Consider the following 22,574-nt stretch of genomic DNA (forward strand, 5'->3'; position numbering starts at 1 on the left):
AAAAATCTTAAAAGCCGGCGACAAGCGCAAAAATATTATTGCAGACAATTTTGTTCTGCATTATCTGTTAAAAACTATATAATGTTATTACATAAGAATTCGTGTTGCGCAACGTTGCGAGCATAGATTATACCGCGACCGTGTCGTTATTGTTTAAAATCTTTGAAATGCAAATAGCTGACGTCACGAAATGTCATCAAATGTATTTAATTGTCGCCCGAGTTGAAAGCGAGATACGCGGGACGAATACGTTTCGCTTAATCCGCTTATGTTTAATCGGGTTTTATCAGCTTTTATAACGTTCAGGGGTAAGCGAAAAAATTGATCTTATTCAATGTATTTTTCGTTCTCATTTTTCTATATGTTTTCTTTTACAGAAAGTCTGCCGATCTGCTACCAAAGGTCACACCAGCTGCGACGCAACCCCCTCGACGGCCTCGCAAAGGGGATGCGGACTCGCCCCCGCGAGGCGCGCGTTTGCGCCACCCGGCTGATCGCCATCGCGCTTCTAGAAATTATCGATTTCCGCAAGCTCAGCGTTCCTTGGTGGGAAATGACGCCATGAACGACTATCCATTGGGCGGCATCGACTTTGATCTTCCTCCATTGGACGGCGAGCCGGTATAAGCGGTGCTTACACGCAACTCCTTTCAGTTGTGTTGTTACCCACTCACTGTACACTTGGTAAGTGGCCCGCGATTTTTATTCTCTTATTATTCCTGCTATTTTGCAATTTGTTAATCCGCTAGCGCCGAACGGCCGGCTATTTTCATTCCCATTTATTTCGCATATTTCCGCTCACATTTTATTGTCCCCATCAAATACGGACGAATCCTTCCTCCTTGATTTTTTAACGGTATACCACCAGTTATCGAGATTATTAAATGTACTAGCCGTGGAAACGGTCCTCTCGTTATCGTCAGACGTATCCCGACAAATCCGTCGTGTTTTATGTTTTTAAAGCCGATTATAATACGCGTGTGCAAAGCCAGATGTTGAAGTAACGTGATTATCGCGTCGACGATGCACCGTATACGTACATGTGTGCGGTCAAATGTTTGACGCATATCCTACCTTTATTTTATCACCGGATTCAATCATTCGATGGAAAATCAATGTTCGCTGATAGCTGCATTGTAATTGATATTTCGCGATTATCTTCCTCGAATCCGCGAGACATGGCAGCCGATTGCAGGTAATACAAATCGATTTGTAATGCAGATTTGTTGCAGCTGATTTTCCGCGAGAATAACTACTTTGGTCGTATCACTAGGTGTCTATTGTACACTTATACAGATAGACTTCTTTATGGGCGCGCTGAAGACCATAGTGTAACCAGTAGATCCACTCTCTTCGGCCCCTTCCCAGTCAGAAATGACTGGAAAACCGTCGAAACGATATCGAATCGACTTGGCTCGAAAATGGAACCAAAAATGCATCGATTCGATATCGTTTCGACGTCGGTTTTCCAGTCATTTCTGACTGGGTTTAATCTTTGCGGTCCCGATCACGTGGTATTCCAGCGACGTGCGCGTATACGTATTCATCAGAGCCACATTACCGCACGGTCGACTTTTCCCTCATTGGTCTGCCCAGAACAATGTCGGATGCGCAGAAGGAATCGACGCAAAACAAATGACGGAGTGGACCTACTAGTTACACTATACTGAAGACTACAATATGCTGCGTTCGGCATTGCAAATCCGAGATCACGTCGGAGTGCTCTTCCTCCTTCTCTATCTCATTCTCCTCTCTCGTTCACTCGAATGCAAAAGAGCACTCCGACGCCTCGGATTTGCAATGCCGAACGCAGCTACCGAAGGATAGATGCTTCTCTCCCGCTCTTTGTTAAGACTGGGGAGAAGACAACAGTGAGCGACGCATATTAGACGAAGACACGCTCACGGAGGCTATTGCTTTCTCTCTCTCTCTCGCTTTAATGTAGTCTTCGATTCTTCTCAAGTCCGTATCAGACTACGGATTGAGATTGAGATTAGGTTGAAATTGGACCAGTCAGAGTGAAGTTTACTAATCCTAAGTTTAGTGATTTTTACGCTGATTAGTCAAATTTCAATTTAGTCTTAATTTCAATCCGTAGTCTGATACGGGCTTCACGGGACAAGCAGTCTATTTGTCGCTAGTAGCACAGTATATTGGCGCAATATCGGGAAATAATGTAAATCTATTGGTCCCAATATTGTAAGATGGACGCCCTTTCTTATTTAGCCAATGTGTCTATTCAGCAATATTGGTCTAATATTCTTATTACATTGTTAAATATTGGCCAATGCACTTCCAATATAAATCTAACATTATATAATTATTATCGTGCAATACTTACATTTATTTCATGGCCAAAATTGGCTTACGTTGGGCCAATATTTGGCCAATGCACTGCGCTACTAGGGGTATAAGTCTATAGTGTCTATCAGAAGTTTCGGCTGTTTATAAAAAAAAAACGTAAGGAATCGAGACGGCGGAATCGAGACGGCGGAATCGACGATTTCATAAACGTTACTGACTCTGCATCGTAGGAAGGAAATTGTTAATACCGATTTTTCTTTACATTTAATTGTGATCATAATTAAAAAAGTTATAGGAAGCTTTCACGAGACGTAATCGCAATTCTACCAATGCCGACTGATCCTCGTCGTGGCTCGATCCTTTGGTTTCTTTCTGAAATAATAACGGCCGCGAAATAGCACACACTTGGTTAATTACAATTAGCGCTGATTGTCCGCTTATCGATCCGTGACATGCTAAAATCGAATCGCCGGACTGGCGCGGCCTCTGCGGTCCACGTTGCCGCGAGTTGCAAATCGCAACGGGAGAAGTTCCCACGGGTCAGCCCAGCATCGGGTTCGCGAGTAAAAACACGTTCGCGAGTCGGCGGCATTGCGAGCAATTTAGCGAGTCGCATTGGAGCGGACGAGGAGAGCGATGCCGACTCGTTGGCGAGGCAGAAACGCCAGCATCCGCGCATTTCGCGATGCACCCACGCCGCGATGTATAAACGAGCCGGCAGCGGGTACCCTAACAATTTTCGTTTTACTTCGTCGCACATGACTCGTATCGTCATCCATCGATCCCGATGCTCCCGACGGGGGATTCGCTGAAAAATAATGCATGAGCTTGAACTTGACTCTTTACGACCGAGACGGAAACGAGCCGTCCCGGGTTCTCGCGCCAAACAATGGTCCCGTAAAAAAGAAGAATTGAACGTAATGGCCCGTGTATTCTTCTTTTATCGATAAAAATGCCACTAAAATTGGTTTTGAAGGATTCTCATTGGCCGAAAAGACCTTTTACAGGCACGTTAATCGATAAAAGAGGACTCGGAAGGTCGGCCAATGTCAACCGATACGGTTTCGAGAAGATAAGGGGAAAAGATGTACGACCAAAGATTGAAGAAAAAAAGTCACATATATATATATAATTTTATATTCTTCAACTTTTTGGTCGTACATCTTTCTCAAAAATTATATAGAGGAAAGTTCTCTATTATTGCGATAGGATTCTAATACGAGATGGCAGGTTTCCAACGTCCAAATTCAATGACAAGTATATTTTCTCGATTACACGATCTAACACTGAATCTCGTATTAGGAGTCTCTCGCATAATAGGGGACTTTCCTCTACACGTAATGACAATTTTAGTAAATTCTGTGCTGGAGAACTCAATGCCGATAATATATCTCGCCACTCTTTCCGCGCGCGTACATATAATGTTCCGCGCTTTTCTGTCAACGCGACAATCGATACAAGCCTTTCGCGCACCGGCGTATTCTCGCGCAAGGCTACCGCAAGAGTTCCGCGTTTCTCGAAGGCTACCCTGATTTCTTCGAAAGGACAGCAACGAGCGAGTGATCAACTCTGATTGTATGCAGTTTTAAAAAAAAATTAATCTGATTTAATTCGATTTGTGTTGTACGTGGCGGAAGTGGACGGCCATGAAACGTGGGGCCAGGTTTCAGTAAATTTGTCAGGTGCCTCGCAAATTACAGTCAGCGACGTTAGGGTCTTGATGACAGTCCGGATAAAACTCTGCCACCATGGCACTCGCAGTGACAAACGCGCGTGACGTCGCAGAGGCACGACACCAACGCGATGCCTTCGTCACATGACGAAAATAATTCAAACGTGGACTTTGCACCGCGTTCTTTACGAGCTCGGCAACGTTCCTTCTACCGCGACGCCAGCTTGTGTTGGTAAATTTCAAAACGCGCGAGCGCGAGACGATTGTTGGACTATGCACTGGAACTTTCAGTTCGTTTGCTGCGCAAATGATGGTCTCAAGAGTCAATCAGGTGGTCCACATAGCTCATCTACGAAGTAGGTGAAGAAAGAAATAGAGCGCCGAATGATGCCACTTATCTTTCTCTTTCTCTCTCTGAGTTTACATTTAAAAAAATATGGAGGCTCGAAGTTCGCCGACGCGGCCGTTTCCTCAATTGACTGAATACAGTGAATACCTCGTACTCGCGATGCATTGATTTCGTCGCATAATCGCTCGTTTAAGCTCGGGACCCTAACGGGTCAACCAATCGCAATTGATATTCAATAAACGCCGTTCTACGAGACAAAACGATCGGACAAAGTCTGCCGATCGCGCTATGTCGCGTTCTTTGAACTCGAAACCCTACTCTTCACCCTGCCATTTATTTAGTCTACTCATTCATATTTATCAATTTATACTACGACACAGACATGAGATTATTGGAGTTGCGAGTCCAATTAGGTTTGCGGTTTCATAACGTTGCATCCGAGTACAAACGACGTCGAAGCGGCACAATCCAGTTAGCCCAGTGAATTCGCAAAATACACGAAATAAAAATGATGTTGTACCAACGAGATTAGTGTAATTGTAATGAAGTCGTTGAAACAACATCAGTATTAATTGCTGAAATACATCAGATAAAAAGAATACATATAGTTATTGTGACGATAAAATCTATTCACAGATAGATTTAATATCGCCAGTAGTTTACAACCAATGATAAAAACTACGTACACTGGCCAATGTTTTTATTTAAAAGAACGACGTTTCGGTCCCAGCTTCGCACCCTTTTCAAGTAATCTGTTCACACAATTGTTAACGATCTCGTATCGTTCGTTTGGCCAATATCGTTATGTTAGTAAGATATTGAAAAATGATTGAATCAATTTTTTTACTAATATCTTACTAACATATTGGCCAAACGAACGATATGAGATCATTAACAATTGTGTGAACAGATTACTTGAAAAGGGTCCAAATCTGGGACCGAAACGTCGTTTTTTTAAATAAAAATTGGCCAGTGTAGGTCGTTTTTAAAAAACTACATAATAAAATCAATTAATCCCTATAATTTTCGATTTGAAAATATGTTACTTTCTATCCAATGTTTCCTTTCCATTCAAGCAAATTATTCTTAAATAACAAGCATATATTTTTCTTGACAACTTTGAAACGCGATATAATCTCATTTCAAGATTTTCACGTTGAAGCTTTCGAAAAGAAGAATATTCTTTTTTTTTCTGCGTATGCACAATTGCGAATTAAGACGTTCTCCGAGCCTCTCTCTCCTCGGCATTGGCAAGTGTCCAAGTGTGGTTCTCGCCTCATTCACGGCGTTCTATTTCGGTAGCCGGCCATACCGTGGCCAAGACTCTTTCGGTGGCAGATACGAGGATACGCCCGACGCAGCATTACGCGGCTTCTGCACGATCGTGGGAAACCCGCCGACGATGTAACTGGCGTGGCGCGTGCCATGATAACGTCAGACGGATCTGTCGCCCGTTAATTTTTAATCGCGATTAGCGTTACGGTACGTCGTTACGATGTGCCCGGCAGGCTCCATCCAAATGTTACAGAATCTTATCGCGTGTGCGTGGTCCGTGATGATAATACGATAATAAAAATCACGCGAGAGTGGATTTTCGACGCCGATCAATGGTCGCGGGAATGGCACCACCTCGTCCAATGGTCATTGATCTTCGATAAATGCGCAATCGATCGCGACTCACGCAATTACGTCGCAGCGTACACTTGCGCTTATCAGCCGTTTCATTTTTTGTCAAATTGAAATCGCACATTGCCATACTATAGCCAATTTCACAAAACGAAGCGGCTGATAAGCGCAAGCGTACGCGCTCTCGTAGGATAAAAGTAGCGGCTATCAGCTTCGCGGTGACAGTCGTTCGCGTACCGATTGTTCCGTCAGAATACTGTACTGCGTTCTTCCGCATCGTTTGTTCACAGGAGAATAGTATGTATAAAGAAGTCCACCATCAGGAAATCAAACACGAGTGCCCGCGTGCGGGAGGGCTCCACGCGTATCCCGATCACTTCAGGGAACCGCACCTTTAAAACCTTCAGCTGGATTCATGAGCACCTGAAGGTTCCCGTCCTCTGGTAGGACTCTGTATATAGTGTACATAGGATCGCTTGTTTAATAAGGAAAGAGATCCGGCTGGAAGGAAACGAGCGGGCTCGAGGGATCTCTGCTACCACGTGGGAAAAATTTTACCGGAAGTTTGTTCAAATTTGTCCAATCCTGCACCAAGTACCTGTACCCTTCAACAACGCGCGTCAACGAAGAGAAGAGTGATCTTGGAGGAAGAAAAGAAGAGTGAAAATCATGAAGCAGGGTACGTCGGACGATTCTTCACTTGGCGTGAAGCTACTTACCGCGGGCACCGCGGCCTGCATCGCCGATCTGGCCACTTTTCCGTTGGACACCGCCAAAGTCAGAATGCAGGTGAGCAAAGTAATAACCCAGGTAGCCAGCTGACGTCGAGATGTCGTCGGAAATGTCATTTTGACCTCAAAATGACGACAAGTTACGTCAGTTGGCTACTTGGGAACAATTGTGACTCAAATCGTACGAAATATTCGCGCGGTTATCTCGCCCCTAGTAGCATCCCAGATAACACAAGACACTCCTATGAGCATTTTGAGAATATTCTTCAAGAACATTTGGAATATTCCATAGGTCATTCTTACATGTTTATCTTATGTTCGTAATGAGAATATTAGACCAATATTGTTGAATAGACATATTGACTAAATAAGAGAAGGCGTCCATCTTAAAATATTGGAAACACTAGATTTACATTATCTCCCAATATTGCGCCAATATATTTTGCTACTAGGGGTGGCATTTTCTCGCTCGCTGTTCTGGAAATTGAATTGTCTCTCACGATCGAAATGTAACTTTTCAAGATCGCGGGGGAAGGCCAAGCCATGTTGTTGGCATCGGCGGAAGGCTCGGTCCTTGCAGTAAGAACGAACCATCCAGGACTGTTCCAGACCATCGCAAACATCGTCAGATATGAAGGCGCAAGGTACATTGTCCATTATTCTAATCGTAATATAAAAAGCAATAGTAGGTAGAACAACTTTTTGTTTGCGTTACTAGTTATACATAATATTGCAATATATACGGAATCTGTAAATGTAGATCTTCCTCTTGCCCAAGAGCGACGATTCAATTCGAAGCTTATAACGAAATATTTATAAAACAGTCGCACGTTGATACAATAATTATCTCACGCTCGACTATCGATCTCTTTGAAATGACAATATATTTTTCGTAATAATATTATTAACCAGTTTTCTGATTCTAACGTGTGCCAGATCGAGCTAATTTTTTGACGTTTATTAATCAAATTATACGCCCGGTAAAAAAATCTCTCATGGATAAACACGAATTTATGGAATTATATAAATATATATACATATATCAAATATGTACATACATATTTTTACATTATATATTTCTGTAATAATGTAAAAATATGTATGGACATATTTGATGTATAATTTTATATAATACTATATATTTATACATGCTCATGCATGAAAGATTTTTTACCGGGCGCTTAAAATTGAAAACGCTGCAATTAAATGATTGAAAATGCAATCTATTAAATGTACAACTTCAAAATTGTAATATCTAAAGTAATCACAAATTACATACTTGATTAAAATCTAAAACGATACTTATTTAAATGTCTTTTTGTACTCCTTGTACTGTCTGATTGTACAGATTACAATGGATGTTTACCGCAGATGTTTACCATGTCACATAGAATGGCCTTGTTCAAGCATTATGACGTATATCGATTAACTTAACTTATTTAACTGTGTGTTTTCGCGACTTATCGTATTTCAATCGAGATTTCGCTCGATATCTGGCACATGTGCGTACAATAACTGCTCGTTCTGAGAAACTTTTCTAGAATCTTGCAATTGATGTCCGACTAAATATGATTTTTATTTCGCCCTTCGATCGAATGCCACGGACAAGCGCTCGCCCATGTAGAGCAATTTATGCGCAAGCAAAATAGCTAGAAGAATGCAGCTAACTTCCAAGAAAGCATTACGCATTATATCCAACGAAGGTCGAAATGTACAGAGTGAAACAGGCGTAACGAGCCTTGTCGGTGGCATTTCCATCGAGTCCTCTTATCAGTTTATTATTTTTACAAATTATTCTTATTTTTATTTACGGGTCGTCCTTCGTGTCCCTTTTATATTAACTTTATTCGTACAATTGGCCAATTATTCCGTTTCGTTTCTCTCGTGCAAAATGTTTATAGATCCGTCCCTATCACTTTCTACAAAGAAAAAACATTCACGTGATATACGATTGATATGAACGGATACGTGATACTTTGTATAAACTTTTTTGCATACCGTATAAAATGTCACACAATTGTTTCCTATTTATCTTCTGATAGCCATCACTCTCTGATGGTGCTTATAAAATTTCGAAGGACAACCCGCTTATTTCCTCTGTGATATATTTCTCTTAATTTCTCACGTACTTAGTTTCTCTTCTTTCTTTCTTTCTTAGTTTCTTTTTGGTTTTATTTCATTTATTTTGCTTGTATACATACATATATATATATAGCAATGACTTACTTTCCCAATTGCCGGTGCCCTCTTCCTTGTTTGAGTTTTGAATCGTGATACAACATTAAAATTCATGAGCAGCTGACGATAATGCACGCTCTCTCCTGGTTATTTTTCGGCCCACGGGTCGCTTCTCTTTTCTGTCGCGCGTCTGCGTAACTGTAAATCACTTTATGAACGAATAGCATTGACTTTCGCTAACTAAAGCATTCAATATCTAAAATATCTATTGTATATAAAAAAGAACGGGGTGAAATTGCGTGGATAGCACGAAAAGGGGAAGAGGAAAAAGAAAAAGTTGCGCAATAGTTGCGTAAGAGGCAAGTAATATTAAAAAGAAACATTACGAGATAAAGAAACAGACAGAGAAGGAAAGAGAGAGAGAGAGAGAGAGAGAAAGAGAGGAAAAGAGAAAGAAAGAAGTGTGTAAAAAAAAGACGCCCCGGAGATGCGCTTGAGGATGAATTGTGAGGGCGGTGAGCTTGAGCGAGGGTGGTTACAGGAGCCTGTACGGAGGTCTATCCGCGGGACTCCAGAGACAGATGTGTTTCGCCAGCATACGGTTGGGCCTCTACGACAGCGTGAAGTCACTCTACGCTGGAATCTTCGACGGTACATCTAACAAACTCCTAACTTTTTGATAATACCATCTCCTCTGATATATGAGAGTAACCGCGCGCGCGTTACAATTTCATCAATTAAACATGTGAACAATACACACATACATCCGTATGTCTTATATATGTATAATAAAACGCACGTTTCATCGTATTGGTAACACACACATGCATACTAGTGTTAGACAATATGTAACGAGTTACATCTTTTTACTCGCTAAAAAGTAACTTTTCTATCCCTGACATTTGTTTCCCGATAATTAAATTTTTGCTAATTATCGAAATAAATTTATAACATCGGAAAACTCGACTATTAAAAAGAGCACTGAGTTAACAGTGAATGTCTAACACTACATAGACACACATATTCATGGTGGACTATCATATCAGTCACTTGCTTTATCACGGCGAAATCGCGGATCGAATCGTCTGGGATTGGCTTGGACGCTTGAAACGTGCATTCTTTCTCGTTCTTGTCGAGACTGCGAGAGGAGGGAAAGGAGATTGAAAGAAAGATAAGTTAACGATCAAAAAATGAAAGTGGGAGAGATAAAAGATTGAATACACGGCAAAGAGGAGGACTCGAACAGCTCTTGCAATTCAACTCGTTGCTTTGGACAATCGTAAGACTGTTACATATTTATGCATTTCACTTCACTTACATTTGCAGAGAAGTTTCGTCAAAATGGCATTTAAACTGTTACTTTTCGCAAACCTTTTCGTTGCAAATGCATTTCTTTAGATGTAACGAACTAACTGATCCATCTTTGACGAATTGTTGAGACTGCAGTTTCCAAACTTTGTTCACATTTATAGTTTTGCGATTCAACTGCTACTTTTTTCGGTGGCTTTTCGTCACATGGCGAATTTTACAATTACTTTTGAAAGTTCTCGGAAACGTGTGCGCAAATAAGTTTACAAAATTCTATCGGGGCATCGATAATACCATCAGAAAAGAAGAATGAATTTATACGCAAACTTTGAAATCCCGAGATTATATAGCTTTTCTGTTTCGATTTGATTTACACTTTGATCATCTTGACTTGATCGATGAGACGATTCTTACTTTCGGAATTGCTGGCGGTGATCCGTTCTCAATAACAATTTATTGTTCGTAATTAACATGAAACTCTCTGAGAAGCTTGCGAATACGAAAGGCACCTCATTAATAATCGTAATTGAATATTAAGTAAGGCGATGAAAAGTGACCGACGCGCAATTCGCGTCCATCTCGCTTATTAATATTAAAATTCGTCGGGTTCTTTACGACAGTCGAGGCTCTTCATGGTGCGCTTTTGTTTCAACAGGTAACTATAAGAGCGGTACGTCTGTGAACGTTGGCGTACGCGTTGCCGCGGGGCTGACGACGGGCGCTTTGGCCGTGATGATCGCTCAGCCGACCGACGTCGTCAAGATCCGCATGCAGGCTGGAAATAACGGGCGATCATCGGTGAGGTACACCTCTACTCTGCAGGCGTACAAGAGTATCGCCAGTGGGGAAGGCGTGAGAGGTCTTTGGAGAGGTGAGTCCTCCCGCGAAATATTACTCAATTCCACACGATAAATTTTAAAAGAAAATTCTCTCCGTGTAGAAACTTCTTTTATTTGTAGAGTTTTATTTTAATGATTGCCCAAACAATAAGACGAATTAAGACATTTCTAAATATGGTGAAGAGTAATTCGCTCTTTGCACTCAGGAACTTTGCCGAACATCGCGCGAAACGCCATCGTGAACGTGGCGGAGGTAGTCTGTTACGATATTATCAAGGATCTCATCCTGGCCAGCGGTTATCTTCGCGACGGGATACCGTGTCACTTGACCGCCGCGACGGCCGCAGGACTCTGCACCACTCTGGCAGCGAGTCCCGTGGACGTCATAAAGACGCGTTACATGAACAGCACCCCCGGCGAGTACAAGGGCGCGATAGACTGCACCATCAAGACTTTCGCCCAGGAAGGCCCTAGCGCGTTCTACAAGGGCTTTGTACCGAGTTTCGCGCGCCTGGTATCTTGGAACATCGTATTGTGGGTGACCTACGAGCAGATCAAGTTGCAGGTGAAGAAGCTACATGGCATCGAATGAGATCCTCGATTACCGAGTCCGATTATTCTGCCGAAGATCGGTAGATAATCCATTGTAATCTTCTGCGTTACCGTATCGAAATTCACCTCCGTAGAAGATTAACGTTTGTTTAGATAAACCGTGCGAATTGAACGTAGGTAAATTGGAAGCTTCATATTCCACAAGACGCAATCTCAACCGTCGATGATAAATGTCCTCGTATTACTGCTTCTTTTTTCATCGCTTTCTTAAATGCAAGTGTGCGCATATCAGTCTTTATCATCCAATTATTTAACGACAGGTTCGTTGATTAACAAAATTCTTTGCACCGTTGGAAATAGTAATTAATATGATATGATACGAGTAGGGCTACAATCTCATTCGGTTCGCTCTAGTTTCCATTTAAATATGCACATACGCATTCACACTGATAGACGCAGGGAAGATTTCTTGATAATTTATACAAAATAAAAATTTGGATTGCATCAGTTTTATAAGAAGTCGTTAGGCTATTTCTCGGCAGGGTGGATTATACGATGATTACAGATCATTAACGCGTCAAATAGACAATAATTATGTTACGAAAGTTCATTCCGATGTCTTTGCTTAAATCTAGATAGAGTCTCATAAAAAAAACTGTGATCAGAAACTAACAAATTCTACTTTTAGCGTCGCTCTAATTAACTCATTCGTGAACACAACGCGCAATTTTTAACATGTACAACATAATCTCGATTCAGTCAATTGACATTTTACAGGGTGCAATTTATATCGTAATTCAATCAACGAATTTTTTAAATCACATTATCGTTACGAATAATTTAGTCTGCAAGGAGCAGCGTTGAAAATCCTCCATTTTAAAAGTTTACGTGTTGTAGACATATTTGTTATTTATAATGAAATACAATTGCCAACTTTTATAGGATGACAGTACTATTTGAGATATACACGCGCTATGCATCATTAAATTTCGATGACAACTATACGTATATAGTATGTTAGATGACTGACTACGTACAATTGGATACAAGGTGTTTCTTCGAGATATCTTTTTTCAGTAAAAATGGCTTTGAACAATGAAGAAACACGACCGTGATAAAAGCGAGCAATATTACCATAAATTCTGCAATACGAGAATGTCGGATGTAAAATACTTGGTCTGCTTTCAGAATTTCGACACTGATATTAATGTATTGTGCGCGTTGGGATGTTTCGTGTTCATATTTAATTGTTACAAAATTGCATTGTTAACATTGATAATCATTTATTCTGATATTTATTACGAATTCCATACATTAGGGTAAATTCTTTCATTGACTGTCGTGCGGATTATTATATGGCACGTACTACTCTGAAATTACAAAACTTACGATTAGCGTTACGTCGATACGAACTCTCTAAAAGTCAATCAGTGAATTATCCAGGCTTAGGAGTAACTCGTTACTAGTAACGAAGTTATAGTTACAGTTACTTCTTTTGGCAACTCTAACTTAACTTCGTTACTTTATATATATTATATATTTTAAACCTCTATAGATGTAACTGTAGCCAGTTGCATATTTAACGAAGAAACTGTAACTGTAACTAGATATTTTTATAAAGTAACGTTCCCAACCCTGGAATTATCACTGAAAACAGTGAACAGTCACTAATAACTGTGAATCAGTGAGTATTCACTGTTTTCTATGATAATCTACTGATTGGCTTTTAGAGAGCAAGTAAAGATCTTGTCGAAATTAAATGTAACCAAAATGGAACGCAAATAATCGTTTCAGAAAGTCTTAGGGCAGGGTCTCATAAACTTGGAGGGAATCACAACTCATGAATTTCATTAACATTTATTTCCTATATTTATATAATCGTACGTTATGTGTACAAAGTACAGAGCGAGGTACCTTATTAGGGAATGACACAGCTCCCTTACTTTTGGTATTATCTGAACCTACTTTCTTTTAAAGATGATTCAAATTTCCTAAAAAATGTAAAGTTTCCTAGATATCATCGCTTTATCACTTTAGATGGTAATATTGTGATACATTTTTGACTTTCACGAATTTCATTTCCGAGCTAAATAATTATACACGGCCATACTAACTTAAGTTAGTGCTCCATTGAATCTACAGCGAACATTGTCACTTTTACCATGGAACTTAATTTGCAAAGTATTAATTTCCAAGATACGTACAAATACTTAACGATATGTAGATAGTATTTTCATAGAGAGAATAGCTTTAAATGTTTGTTACCAGTTTTAAATAAATGTTGTTTGAAATATTTCTCGTCGCGAAGTATCGCTTTGTACTATACTTTATACTATTTTATTCAGAATGGAAATAGTTTTTGTGTTGAATTTTAAATTTGAAAGTGCAGAAAGATAAATGTTCGTAATGAATTTTCTTGTCAAAACACTTGACTAAGGTGCAGTCTCCCCTAAGTCTCGAAATCGGAATCATTGGATTCACTACTGGAAGATACATCGTTGCCCATGCATCCTGATTCCATGGAAATGTGTTTTCCCACGGGATTTCTAAAAGGAGTAAAACAGGCACGATTAACAAGGAACATATTGAATGATAAGCTAAATAAACAAACTGTTGATTAGCTTGAAGAGTAATGGATGTCTATAAATCAAACGACAGCTTTTTTTCACTTACTAGCTGTTATCGTCAGTTTACAGAAACATGTTGGTTTGATCGATAATGGGATTAAAAGGGCAACATGCATTAATGACGTAAAACAATTTAGCGAAAGCGTGTTAAATTGTCAATCACGCGCACACAGACGGTCACGTACAAATCTTGCCTTCAAAATACAATTGTTTAATTATCTCGTTTGCTAGGAAAGTGCCGTGGTATGATGTATAGCGTGTTTATCTTGAATACATTTCGGTATCTTCCGTGACATTCGTAAGACACACATTCTCGGGCAACAGGCTTGCTCTGTTGATCTATGTCGAATAACACATCAAGCTATAGAATCTTTTCCACCATTCCAGCCCGCAGAGATTTAAAACTTATTGTTAGTAAATGGTCTCATCGAAAATCATGAGCTCAGAAGATGACTCGCCGATTAGCTCGTGGAGACACATCTTGATATTTTACAGGTTCACATTTAACAGAGATTCTATTTCAACCAGTCGTATCTCAACGAATTCGAGTCGAGTTATACTTGTGCGAAGAACGAATTGACAGCGATACATTTGCACGTACTTTCCGATGGCCCAGTCGTCTCCGCCGTCCTTCATCATAGATAGGGCTTGACAAAAGTCTCTCCCAATGGCTTTGAGATGCTCTGTGTCGAAATGTAATCCTGCCAGTACGCCCTGGTCGCATCCACAAAAACTGCTTTCCATGGTATAACTTCTGTTTTAATGAAACATTAAGCATTGATGCGTTCAATTACAGTGATGTCCCTAGCACAGTCTAATGTTGGTTATATTAGAAATGCATTGGCCGATATTGTCCAACGTACAGCCAATATTGGCCATGGAATCAATGTAAATATTGCACGATAATAATTATGTACTATTAAATTTATATCGGAAGTGCATTGGCCAATATTTAACAATGTAATAGGAATATTAGACCAACATTGCCGAATAGACATATTGGCCGAATAAGAGAAGGCATCTAGCTTACACCATTGGAAATGCTAGATTTACATTATTTTCCCAACATTGCGCCAATATATTGTGCTACGAGGGGGTAATTGACTAATTGCAAAGGGGAAACGTTTCGAGTGAATCTCGGTATTGAAATGTGATTAAAGTTGCAAAAGAATCGGATCTCTTTGGCGATACACACGCGTAACCTCGACCTTGCTACACGAGATCTTATTGCGAGGCTGATCTCGATCTGCCCAGGATATAGCCGTCGTTTACCTCGAAACGCCCAACTGCCGCCACACAGCGACTCTGGCGGTGGATTCCTTGTTTCTCTCGACCTTGAAGGAGCAGAGCTGCAAAGCGAAAGCCGGCGAGGTCCTCTGCATGAGATGCGGTAACATCTGATACAGAAAGAGAATCGCAAAGATTACGAGAGATCGCTTAGAGGCTTCGAGAGCGAGGATCAAGGTCCCGTGGGTTGGAGTGAGAGAGAGACACTTTCTCAGGGCACTTTCTCGGTAACGCTCTGACTAATGACGTTAACGTGCCGAGGCGACGCGCGAAACGAATAGGCGGCTGTCGGCGGAGTAATTGCTCGTGCAAATCGAAAGTTCGCGTTGAAAGGACGGCCGCTGAAAGTGATAAACGTCCGCCGGGCCGGGCCGATGGCAGGTAAACGTGAAGGATAAATGATGCCGCGATCTAAGGATCTAAAAATATTACCTAGCCCCGCGATTCCCTTACCAAATACTGCACCGGCTGGTCCGGTTTCGCCCTGTCCGCGGCGCTCCAGGAACCCGACCTTGAACAGCCGAACAGAAACACGTTCTTCCTCCGCGAGTGGCCGTGGTAGTCGACGAAAACGTGGGGCGGTCTCTGCAGCACCCTGGCGCAATACTCCATCAGGCCCTTGGTGTGATAGATGACCGGATGATAGGTCCGATTGGGGCTGCTCCAGCGTCGGTTCAGGTCCTCGTTCGTCAGGCCGTACCGATTGCTGCCGGCAACGAGAGCACGTCGTACAGAATTGAAAAACAGACGGCAACGAGGGAGAGGAATCGGCCTCTCGCGTAGAAGAAACCGGACACCGGTTCTAGCCGGACGCATCGCGGGTCGCGTTGCGATCCAAGAGCGTCGTTAAAACGTTGAAATTGGTAAAAATTGGCGCTCGCCGTCGCCCGCGCGCGCAATCGTAAACGCGTCACGTCCCGCGGGACTGGACATTCCGAGAGCCCTTTCCGCGATGTGACATATAATTCCCGCTCGTTTTTACGGCTCCGTTTTCATATTCCGCGGACGGGGGGGAGCGCACGGGGGTCCGGGCGACTCCGTAATGAGGTAATTTTAACGTCTCGTAGCGTTCGCGTTGCGCGAGAATATTGGAAATATTTATGCGTCTCGCCGAGAGAGGTAATCTCTGCGTGCGTTATTTATTAACCAATTCCCTAAGACGCTCGCTCAGATTCGCGACATAAAATACGCCCGGTAATCTCCCGAGGTTCGCCAGAAGAATTCCCTTCAAATGTGTCCGCGTGCCTGTCCGGCGCGCGTGCATACACGCGGCGATCGTGATGGATTACGCAACGGCGCAACCCGACGACTCGTCTCGATATATCCTCGCGGATCTGCCCAGAGGCGGGAGCGGGCCCCGCGAGAGATCGTTTTCATTTAAGGATTCAGCCGCGGAAGGACGTTTCCGGCGGCCGGAAACCGAGCCGGAGGAAGTGACGCCGTCGTGTCGCGCATAGCTAATAGCCGGGGCACGGCAGGTGACGACCGGCCAAGACCGTCACTGGAATCACGGCTGTCGTCTTGACGTCGCTCGGCGACATGTCCGTCGTCCCGCGCTAATATCTCGATCTACGTCGAATATCAAACAGCTAGCTGTATTTTCGAGCGAGTATAGCTCGCCGCGAAAGGACGTCGAGGGATCGCGATTCGCCAATTTTCCAGCGAATATCTCTGGTCCCGCCGTTAATGGCGGCGCAAAGCTTGTTTATTCATGTCTAACGCGATTTCAACGCGAGAGCACATGGCGAGAGAAGTGACGACTGCCGTCCGTAACGCTGATGGTGTACGCTCGATGGAGCGTACACCCGCCGAGAGAGAGAAAGAGAGAGAGAGAGAGAGAGGACGTTCACCGGCGCGCCATGTTCGCAGAAGCCGACAGCGAAAGAGGACAGTCATTCGAGATAATAGATCTCATCATGCGCATGCAACGCCAAAAAAGCGGTCGCGCCGCGCGCGTTTCAGTACGCGCACCGAAACGAAATCACGCGCGGAGAGGTGCAACGCTTCGTCAGGTAACGCCATTAAGAACATTCAACATCTGACGGGCGAGAGCATCCGCGAGCCGGGGTCCCCCGTTCCGTCTCGAGGGCTCGAGATAAGATCTGAGCGCGGGACGCTCGCCTTTCCCAAATTTAAACTCGGCAAACCTGATATCAGACCTCTCACCTGACACGAGATTACGAGGGACAAGCCGGCCCGCTGCAAACACTACGCTGTTAAATGCCCTTGGGAAAATTTACTTTAAGTGAAATTCAAGTTTTTAAAAGTGGCCTTTTGAATCTAAGGGTTCACTCGGAGAAGTTGAAAGCTTACTTGAGAAATTTTAGAGTAAGTTTGGACGCTTGAAGTCATTTTTAGATAGCCAAGCCTGTCCAAGTTCTTGCCAGAGGGCCGCGCGGCATAGCACTTTCTCGTAAGAAGAAAACCCCGCACGCGGTATTATAAATTATAATCTCACATACTTTTCACAATTCCTAAAGTTTTCTTTTAAATTCTTAAAGTAAGTTTTAAGCTTACCTGAAATAAAAGTTTAAAGTGTCCTTTACTTTTCATATTTCTTACTTTTCTAGGGTAAAATTTTAAGGTTTTCTAAGGCAAGTTTTTCCAGGGGTGGGGAGTTAAAAGAAACTACAGAGATGGGTTGAATAGCTGTAGCAGTTGTTTTTTTAGCTATATAAGTTTTGTGTTTTAAAATAATACCCTGGGCAGACACGGATAGTTAAAAACGACATGTTGAGCAGCGGCGACTCGTCGTCGAGTCAAATTTAACACGACGAATTTAATGGTGTACATACGGACGATAATGTATATTTAAATTTCTACGGCACAATTGCTTGGTAATCACTTGGCAATTTCCGAACGTTGAAGATCTTTTTGAAAATTCATAGAGACAACGCGAGTCGAATGTAAAAAGAATAATCCGCGGCGGTGAGTCACGTGTTTGCAGAAAACGATGATCGAATGGCTGTACAACGAGAGTGTCGCTGTTTTATTAACCGTTCGATATATAATGGGCAGCATCAGTCTCTTCTCCGTGTCGGCCGCCAATGTCAATGACTTCGAGGAGGGAGCCTTGACTGCGAACTTCTCTCACCTCTGCGGAGAAGAGATCCTGTACAAATTACACGTAACCGACCACTCGTCTCGGACCTGCTCCGTGTCAAACGCTCAAAGGATACCGCTCGTGCGTTACGTGATACCGCGGGTATTTAAAAAAATGATCAAACACTTGAGTCTCCTCGCGCAACCGAGACCTGTCCAGTCCGTCCAATTCGATTGGAAATTTAATTGTCCGTCGGTATTTCATACACCTCGAGCGATCACACGCGAGTTGTTCGTACGAACGTCAATCTCGTGATTCTCCGAAGTATGATAATTGATAGCCATTAGACTTGCGCTAATTCCGCCCTTCCGTCCATTTGAGTCCACTCGCGTTACGACCTCCCCGTAAACGGGGCATAAATCTAGCCGTAGAAAAATGGCGCGAGGCAAGAACGGCCGCGCGCGCGCAAAAAAAAGCAGCCGTAAGATATTGGATCGCGCGGGAATTCTCGGAATAACCGACGGAACAAAATCGAAGAAGAGACGAGCGGAAACGAGGACTCGCGGCCCGTCCGTTCTTGCGATCGTAAAGCGAAATCCTCTCCTTGGGAACTCGCGCTTTCCTAGGGCCCTTCTTCTACGTATCGCGTATTTCTTCCGTGAACTTTACTACCATCATGTCCGCTCGCATCTATCTCCGTCCCCTTTTCTGCGGCCTAGCAGCATTTTCTCCAGGGTTATCCCGGGGTTTGATCGTGCGGCCGTGCCGTGGCGGACGTTTTTCCCATCTCGACTTCGTTTCCACGTCTCTAAATCTCGCGCTCTCACGAGAGCGATCTTGTCGTTTCGTAACGCGTCGCCGGCATCGTTACGCACGCAAAAGTGCGCAATGCACGTAGATACCCTGGCGCGTTGTACAGCGATGGACAGAATCGTTGCGACACTTATTTTTTTATTGCGTACTGCTCTGCGAACTTGGACATGCTACCCTAGCAGCACGATATATTGGCGCAATATTGAGAAATAATGTAAATTTACCATTCCCAATATTGGTCGGACATTGTAAGATGGACGCCTTCTTTTATTCAGCCAATATGTCTACAAAGCAACATTCTTATTACTTTGTTAAATATTGGCCAATGCACTTTCAATATAAATTTAATATTATATAATTATTATCGTGCAATATTTACATTTATTCCATGGCCAATGTTGGCTTTACGTTGGACAATATCGGCCAATGCATTTCTAATATAACCAACATTGGACCAACGTTTAGCCAATGCACTGTGCTACTAGGGTATGTTAAATTGTGCGGCGCAAGAATAGCCAGCAAAGTGTTTAAAGCAAAAACCGCGAATTTGATGATAGAAAAAGAGGCAGATACGCGAGGAAAATAACATGTTCCGCGGGGAAGTTGAACGGTCTGTAACGATTCTCTTCGGCCGGTCGTTCTCCGTTGCGTCTAGCCTAATCAGCGCAACATCGAGTGGTGATTGCGAGCGTTAATTGGAATAGGACGGCAACCTGTTTGCCCATTTGCGAGGCTAAAAATACGTCGCGAACACGCCGGTCGTAACGAGATTCGACATCGTCATTTCCAGCGTTCCGGCTGATTCGGAGGCACGCGAAGCATCTAATCGAGAGTCGTGAACGTTCCGGACGCGCAAACACGCGCCCCGGGTGCAATCGTGGGCCATTGCGCCCGATGGGAGAGACCGAATGACGATTCTCTCGCAATCGTCGTGTAAGGACTAACTGCACATTAGAATATTCGTGACCGGTCTCGATTTGCATTCCTCTTCCGACTCCAAGGTCTCCGGCCGGAGCCGACCCTTTTTCTACACGGGCGGCAAAGGGCGAGCAAATCCATTCGCTTCTTCTCTATGCCTTTCTCTCTTCCTCTCTCTCTCTCTCCCTCTCGTACTCGCGTCGACCGTTTCTTCGAAGACGCTCGTCTCCAGCTGAAACGCGGTTTCCTCTCGCGAGGAACGAAACGCGCCGCTTCCTCGCGAGTTTTTGCTCGGCACGAGCGAGACTCGAAGCGCCGAGAGTGTTTTCCGAAGCTTCGGCATGCTGATAAGAAGCGGTATTATAAATATACGCGCGGGATGTCCGACGCAAACGACGGCTGAGATTTTCATGACGGAACCTCCGATAAATTAGCCTGGAAATGGATCGGCCAGATAGCACGGTCGTTTCAATAAAGATTCATGAGCCGAATGATTCGACGATCGCGCGCGCCTTCCTTATTCGCCGAGTTCGAGAGACGCGATATTACGCGCGGCGACGCGCGGGATTCTCTCGCTTTTGCCATTGATTAATTTTCCCCGCGAGTCTTACGACCCGCTGCTGCAATTTCCGGCCGCACTGTTATCGAAACGATCACTGATAAAACCGCGAGGTATCGGGGAAAGAAACTGCCGTTCGCATAATTACACCGCTCCTACCGGTTCTTCCTACGCGGTCCCCGCGCGAGCTGCGCGCGAGTCCAACCAATTTCAACGACGCGAAACGCACGGCGGGACCGGGTAAAAATGTCCAAGTGCCGCGCCGTAATGCGATACGCTGAAAACGCAGCCACATTTCATTCCGCGCGGCTGCCTGGATACGCGGGAATAAATCTCGTATTAAGCTCATCGAGGCCCCGCGCCGGGGCACTTTGTTGCGTACGTCGCGTCGCTTACGTCCAATCTGCATATGTAAGGATAATGGCGCGCGTAGCCGCGTGTAAATTATTTTTACAACACGCGGGCACGGGAGGCTCGCGCGAATACCTCCGCGAACGTGCGCTCGTGTGGAAGGGCGTTTTTTTTTTCTCGGAAGAGGAAAAAAAACCCCACACCCGTACGTAACGAGCCGGCCGATCGTGTTAAAACCCTCCGGGAGGGCGAGCCCCCTCACCTCGACCCCGTAATCGCGGGCGGGTTCACGGTTTCAGGTTCTAGGTCGTCCTCTGTTAAACCCTCCAGGCACGTAAGCCGCAACGAGGGCGTGAGCGGCCGTGGGCCGCGCGGGGCGATCGGCTCCTAATGATTCGCGATCGCCGCGACTCGTTATTACGGGTCATTCGGGGGTTGCGTCGTTGATCGCGCGACCCTCCGTCTCGACGCGTCCGCGTGATTAAAAGGAGGAGAGGCGAGCGGGCGCACATCTCGATAGCGCGCCTTCAATCGCGGCATTACGTATTCCGCGCATGATTCCGCCGCGTCACATTCCGCGCGCGGCTGCTATGATTCCATTATATCCCACGAGAAACGAACTGTCTAAATATATCCAGCGAGACAGCGTCTACATAATAAGATACGCGGGTACGTAATCGATGAGCCGCGCTCCGGAGAAACGATCGGTAGTCGAAGGCGATGTTCTCAACCTGGAGCCCTCGTACCGCCCACCGCTCGTCTTCCACCGTCGTAATGATTGATTATCCGGGCGATGTAGTTATGCAAGGAAAAACGAGACGCGAAACGCTGTTTCACGGTTGCGATCTCCTGTCACGCGCGTTTGATTAAATCTTAGAATAGAAATCCAAAACCTTCGCAGCTGCACGGCTGCTTATACGAGATTGCGCTTCGCTCATTTTATTTTCCAGTAATACATATTATTTGCATCTTGCCATTTTTTATCCTTCTCGGATCTCTAGCAAGACTCGGGGGCAAGCAGGAATTAATTGTTAGCGACGACGACGTTGTACGAAAAATGCGATGCTCGTCGCGCGAGATTACAAGCTCCGTAATGTTATTATCGTCGCGTTCTTGGCAAACGGAACGCACCGTAAAAATACTCGAAAGGCCGAGGTGCAGGTGAGAATCACTGTTTTAAGACTCTCCAAAGAGAAGAACAAATCCGCAAGCTGTTCTGGTACTAACTGAATTATGGCTCCCAAAGAGTGAACCGTAAAAAAGTGTGCAAGGTCGCGCGGCCCTTTGGTACTATGAAGTCGCTCGACCACTTCTGCACACACTTATAATTGGAGATTCTTTCGGGATAGAACCGAATTCTATAAATAGTTACGTCTTTCCGCGCCGAATCCGCCTGTCCAGGCGATTCCCTTTCCCT

General features: G+C 43.9%; 2 protein-coding genes and 1 long non-coding RNA gene across 15 annotated transcripts in view; 1 reads left to right on the forward strand and 2 right to left on the reverse strand.

Moving 5' to 3' along the window:
• The first annotated feature begins 587 nt into the window (after positions 1-587).
• Positions 588-12,501, forward strand: LOC105562004 (mitochondrial uncoupling protein 2-like). Of its 4 annotated transcripts, none has more exons than XM_012012469.1 (6): positions 588-684; positions 6,242-6,740; positions 7,205-7,326; positions 9,402-9,511; positions 10,824-11,039; positions 11,214-12,501. In XM_012012469.1, the coding sequence occupies exons 2-6, from the start codon at positions 6,621-6,623 to the stop codon at positions 11,597-11,599; spliced, it is 954 nt and encodes a 317-aa protein (XP_011867859.1). In that variant the 5' UTR covers positions 588-684; positions 6,242-6,620; the 3' UTR covers positions 11,600-12,501. The 4 variants fall into 4 exon arrangements, with proteins under 4 accessions (XP_011867859.1, XP_011867860.1, XP_011867861.1 ...); XM_012012470.1 differs by lacking the exon at positions 588-684 and adding an exon at positions 5,744-5,807; XM_012012471.1 differs by lacking the exon at positions 588-684 and adding an exon at positions 5,858-5,965.
• On the reverse strand, positions 11,819-13,213 carry LOC105562003. The gene is made up of 2 exons (XR_001008943.1): positions 13,074-13,213; positions 11,819-13,014 (listed from the first exon to the last, which is right to left on the reverse strand). It is a non-coding gene; the product is annotated as an uncharacterized LOC105562003 (long non-coding RNA).
• Positions 13,214-13,400: 187 nt separating this feature from the next.
• The window catches only part of LOC105562007 (cytosolic carboxypeptidase 1-like), a 36,514-nt gene continuing 27,340 nt past the window's right edge, over positions 13,401-22,574 (reverse strand). For 6 of the 10 annotated variants that reach the window (XM_012012483.1, XM_012012474.1, XM_012012482.1 and 3 more), the window contains 4 exons: positions 15,927-16,179; positions 15,459-15,583; positions 14,788-14,940; positions 14,021-14,525 (listed from right to left, as the gene is read on the reverse strand). In XM_012012483.1, the coding sequence (XP_011867873.1) occupies positions 14,414-14,525; positions 14,788-14,940; positions 15,459-15,583; positions 15,927-16,179 (643 nt within the window). In that variant the 3' untranslated portion in view covers positions 14,021-14,413. Of the gene's footprint in view, positions 14,941-15,458; positions 15,584-15,926; positions 16,180-22,574 lie in introns of all 10 variants that reach the window. The other 4 variants (XM_012012477.1, XM_012012478.1, XM_012012480.1 and 1 more) reach the window with 4 other exon arrangements.

Source organism: Vollenhovia emeryi, unplaced genomic scaffold (genome assembly GCF_000949405.1).
Source record: "Vollenhovia emeryi isolate VEMERY1.0 unplaced genomic scaffold, V.emery_V1.0 DF939197.1, whole genome shotgun sequence".
Taxonomy (NCBI): Eukaryota; Metazoa; Arthropoda; class Insecta; order Hymenoptera; family Formicidae; genus Vollenhovia; species Vollenhovia emeryi.

Excerpts from the sequence above, each read along its gene's own strand:
- LOC105562004 (XM_012012469.1), top strand. The coding sequence starts at position 6,621 with ATGAAGCAGGGTACGTCGGACGATTCTTCACTTGGCGTGAAGCTACTT. Across the intron at positions 7,327-9,401 it reads GTCAGATATGAAGGCGCAAG|GAGCCTGTACGGAGGTCTAT; the intron begins GTACATTGTCCA and ends GGGTGGTTACAG. Across the intron at positions 11,040-11,213 it reads CGTGAGAGGTCTTTGGAGAG|GAACTTTGCCGAACATCGCG; the intron begins GTGAGTCCTCCC and ends CTTTGCACTCAG.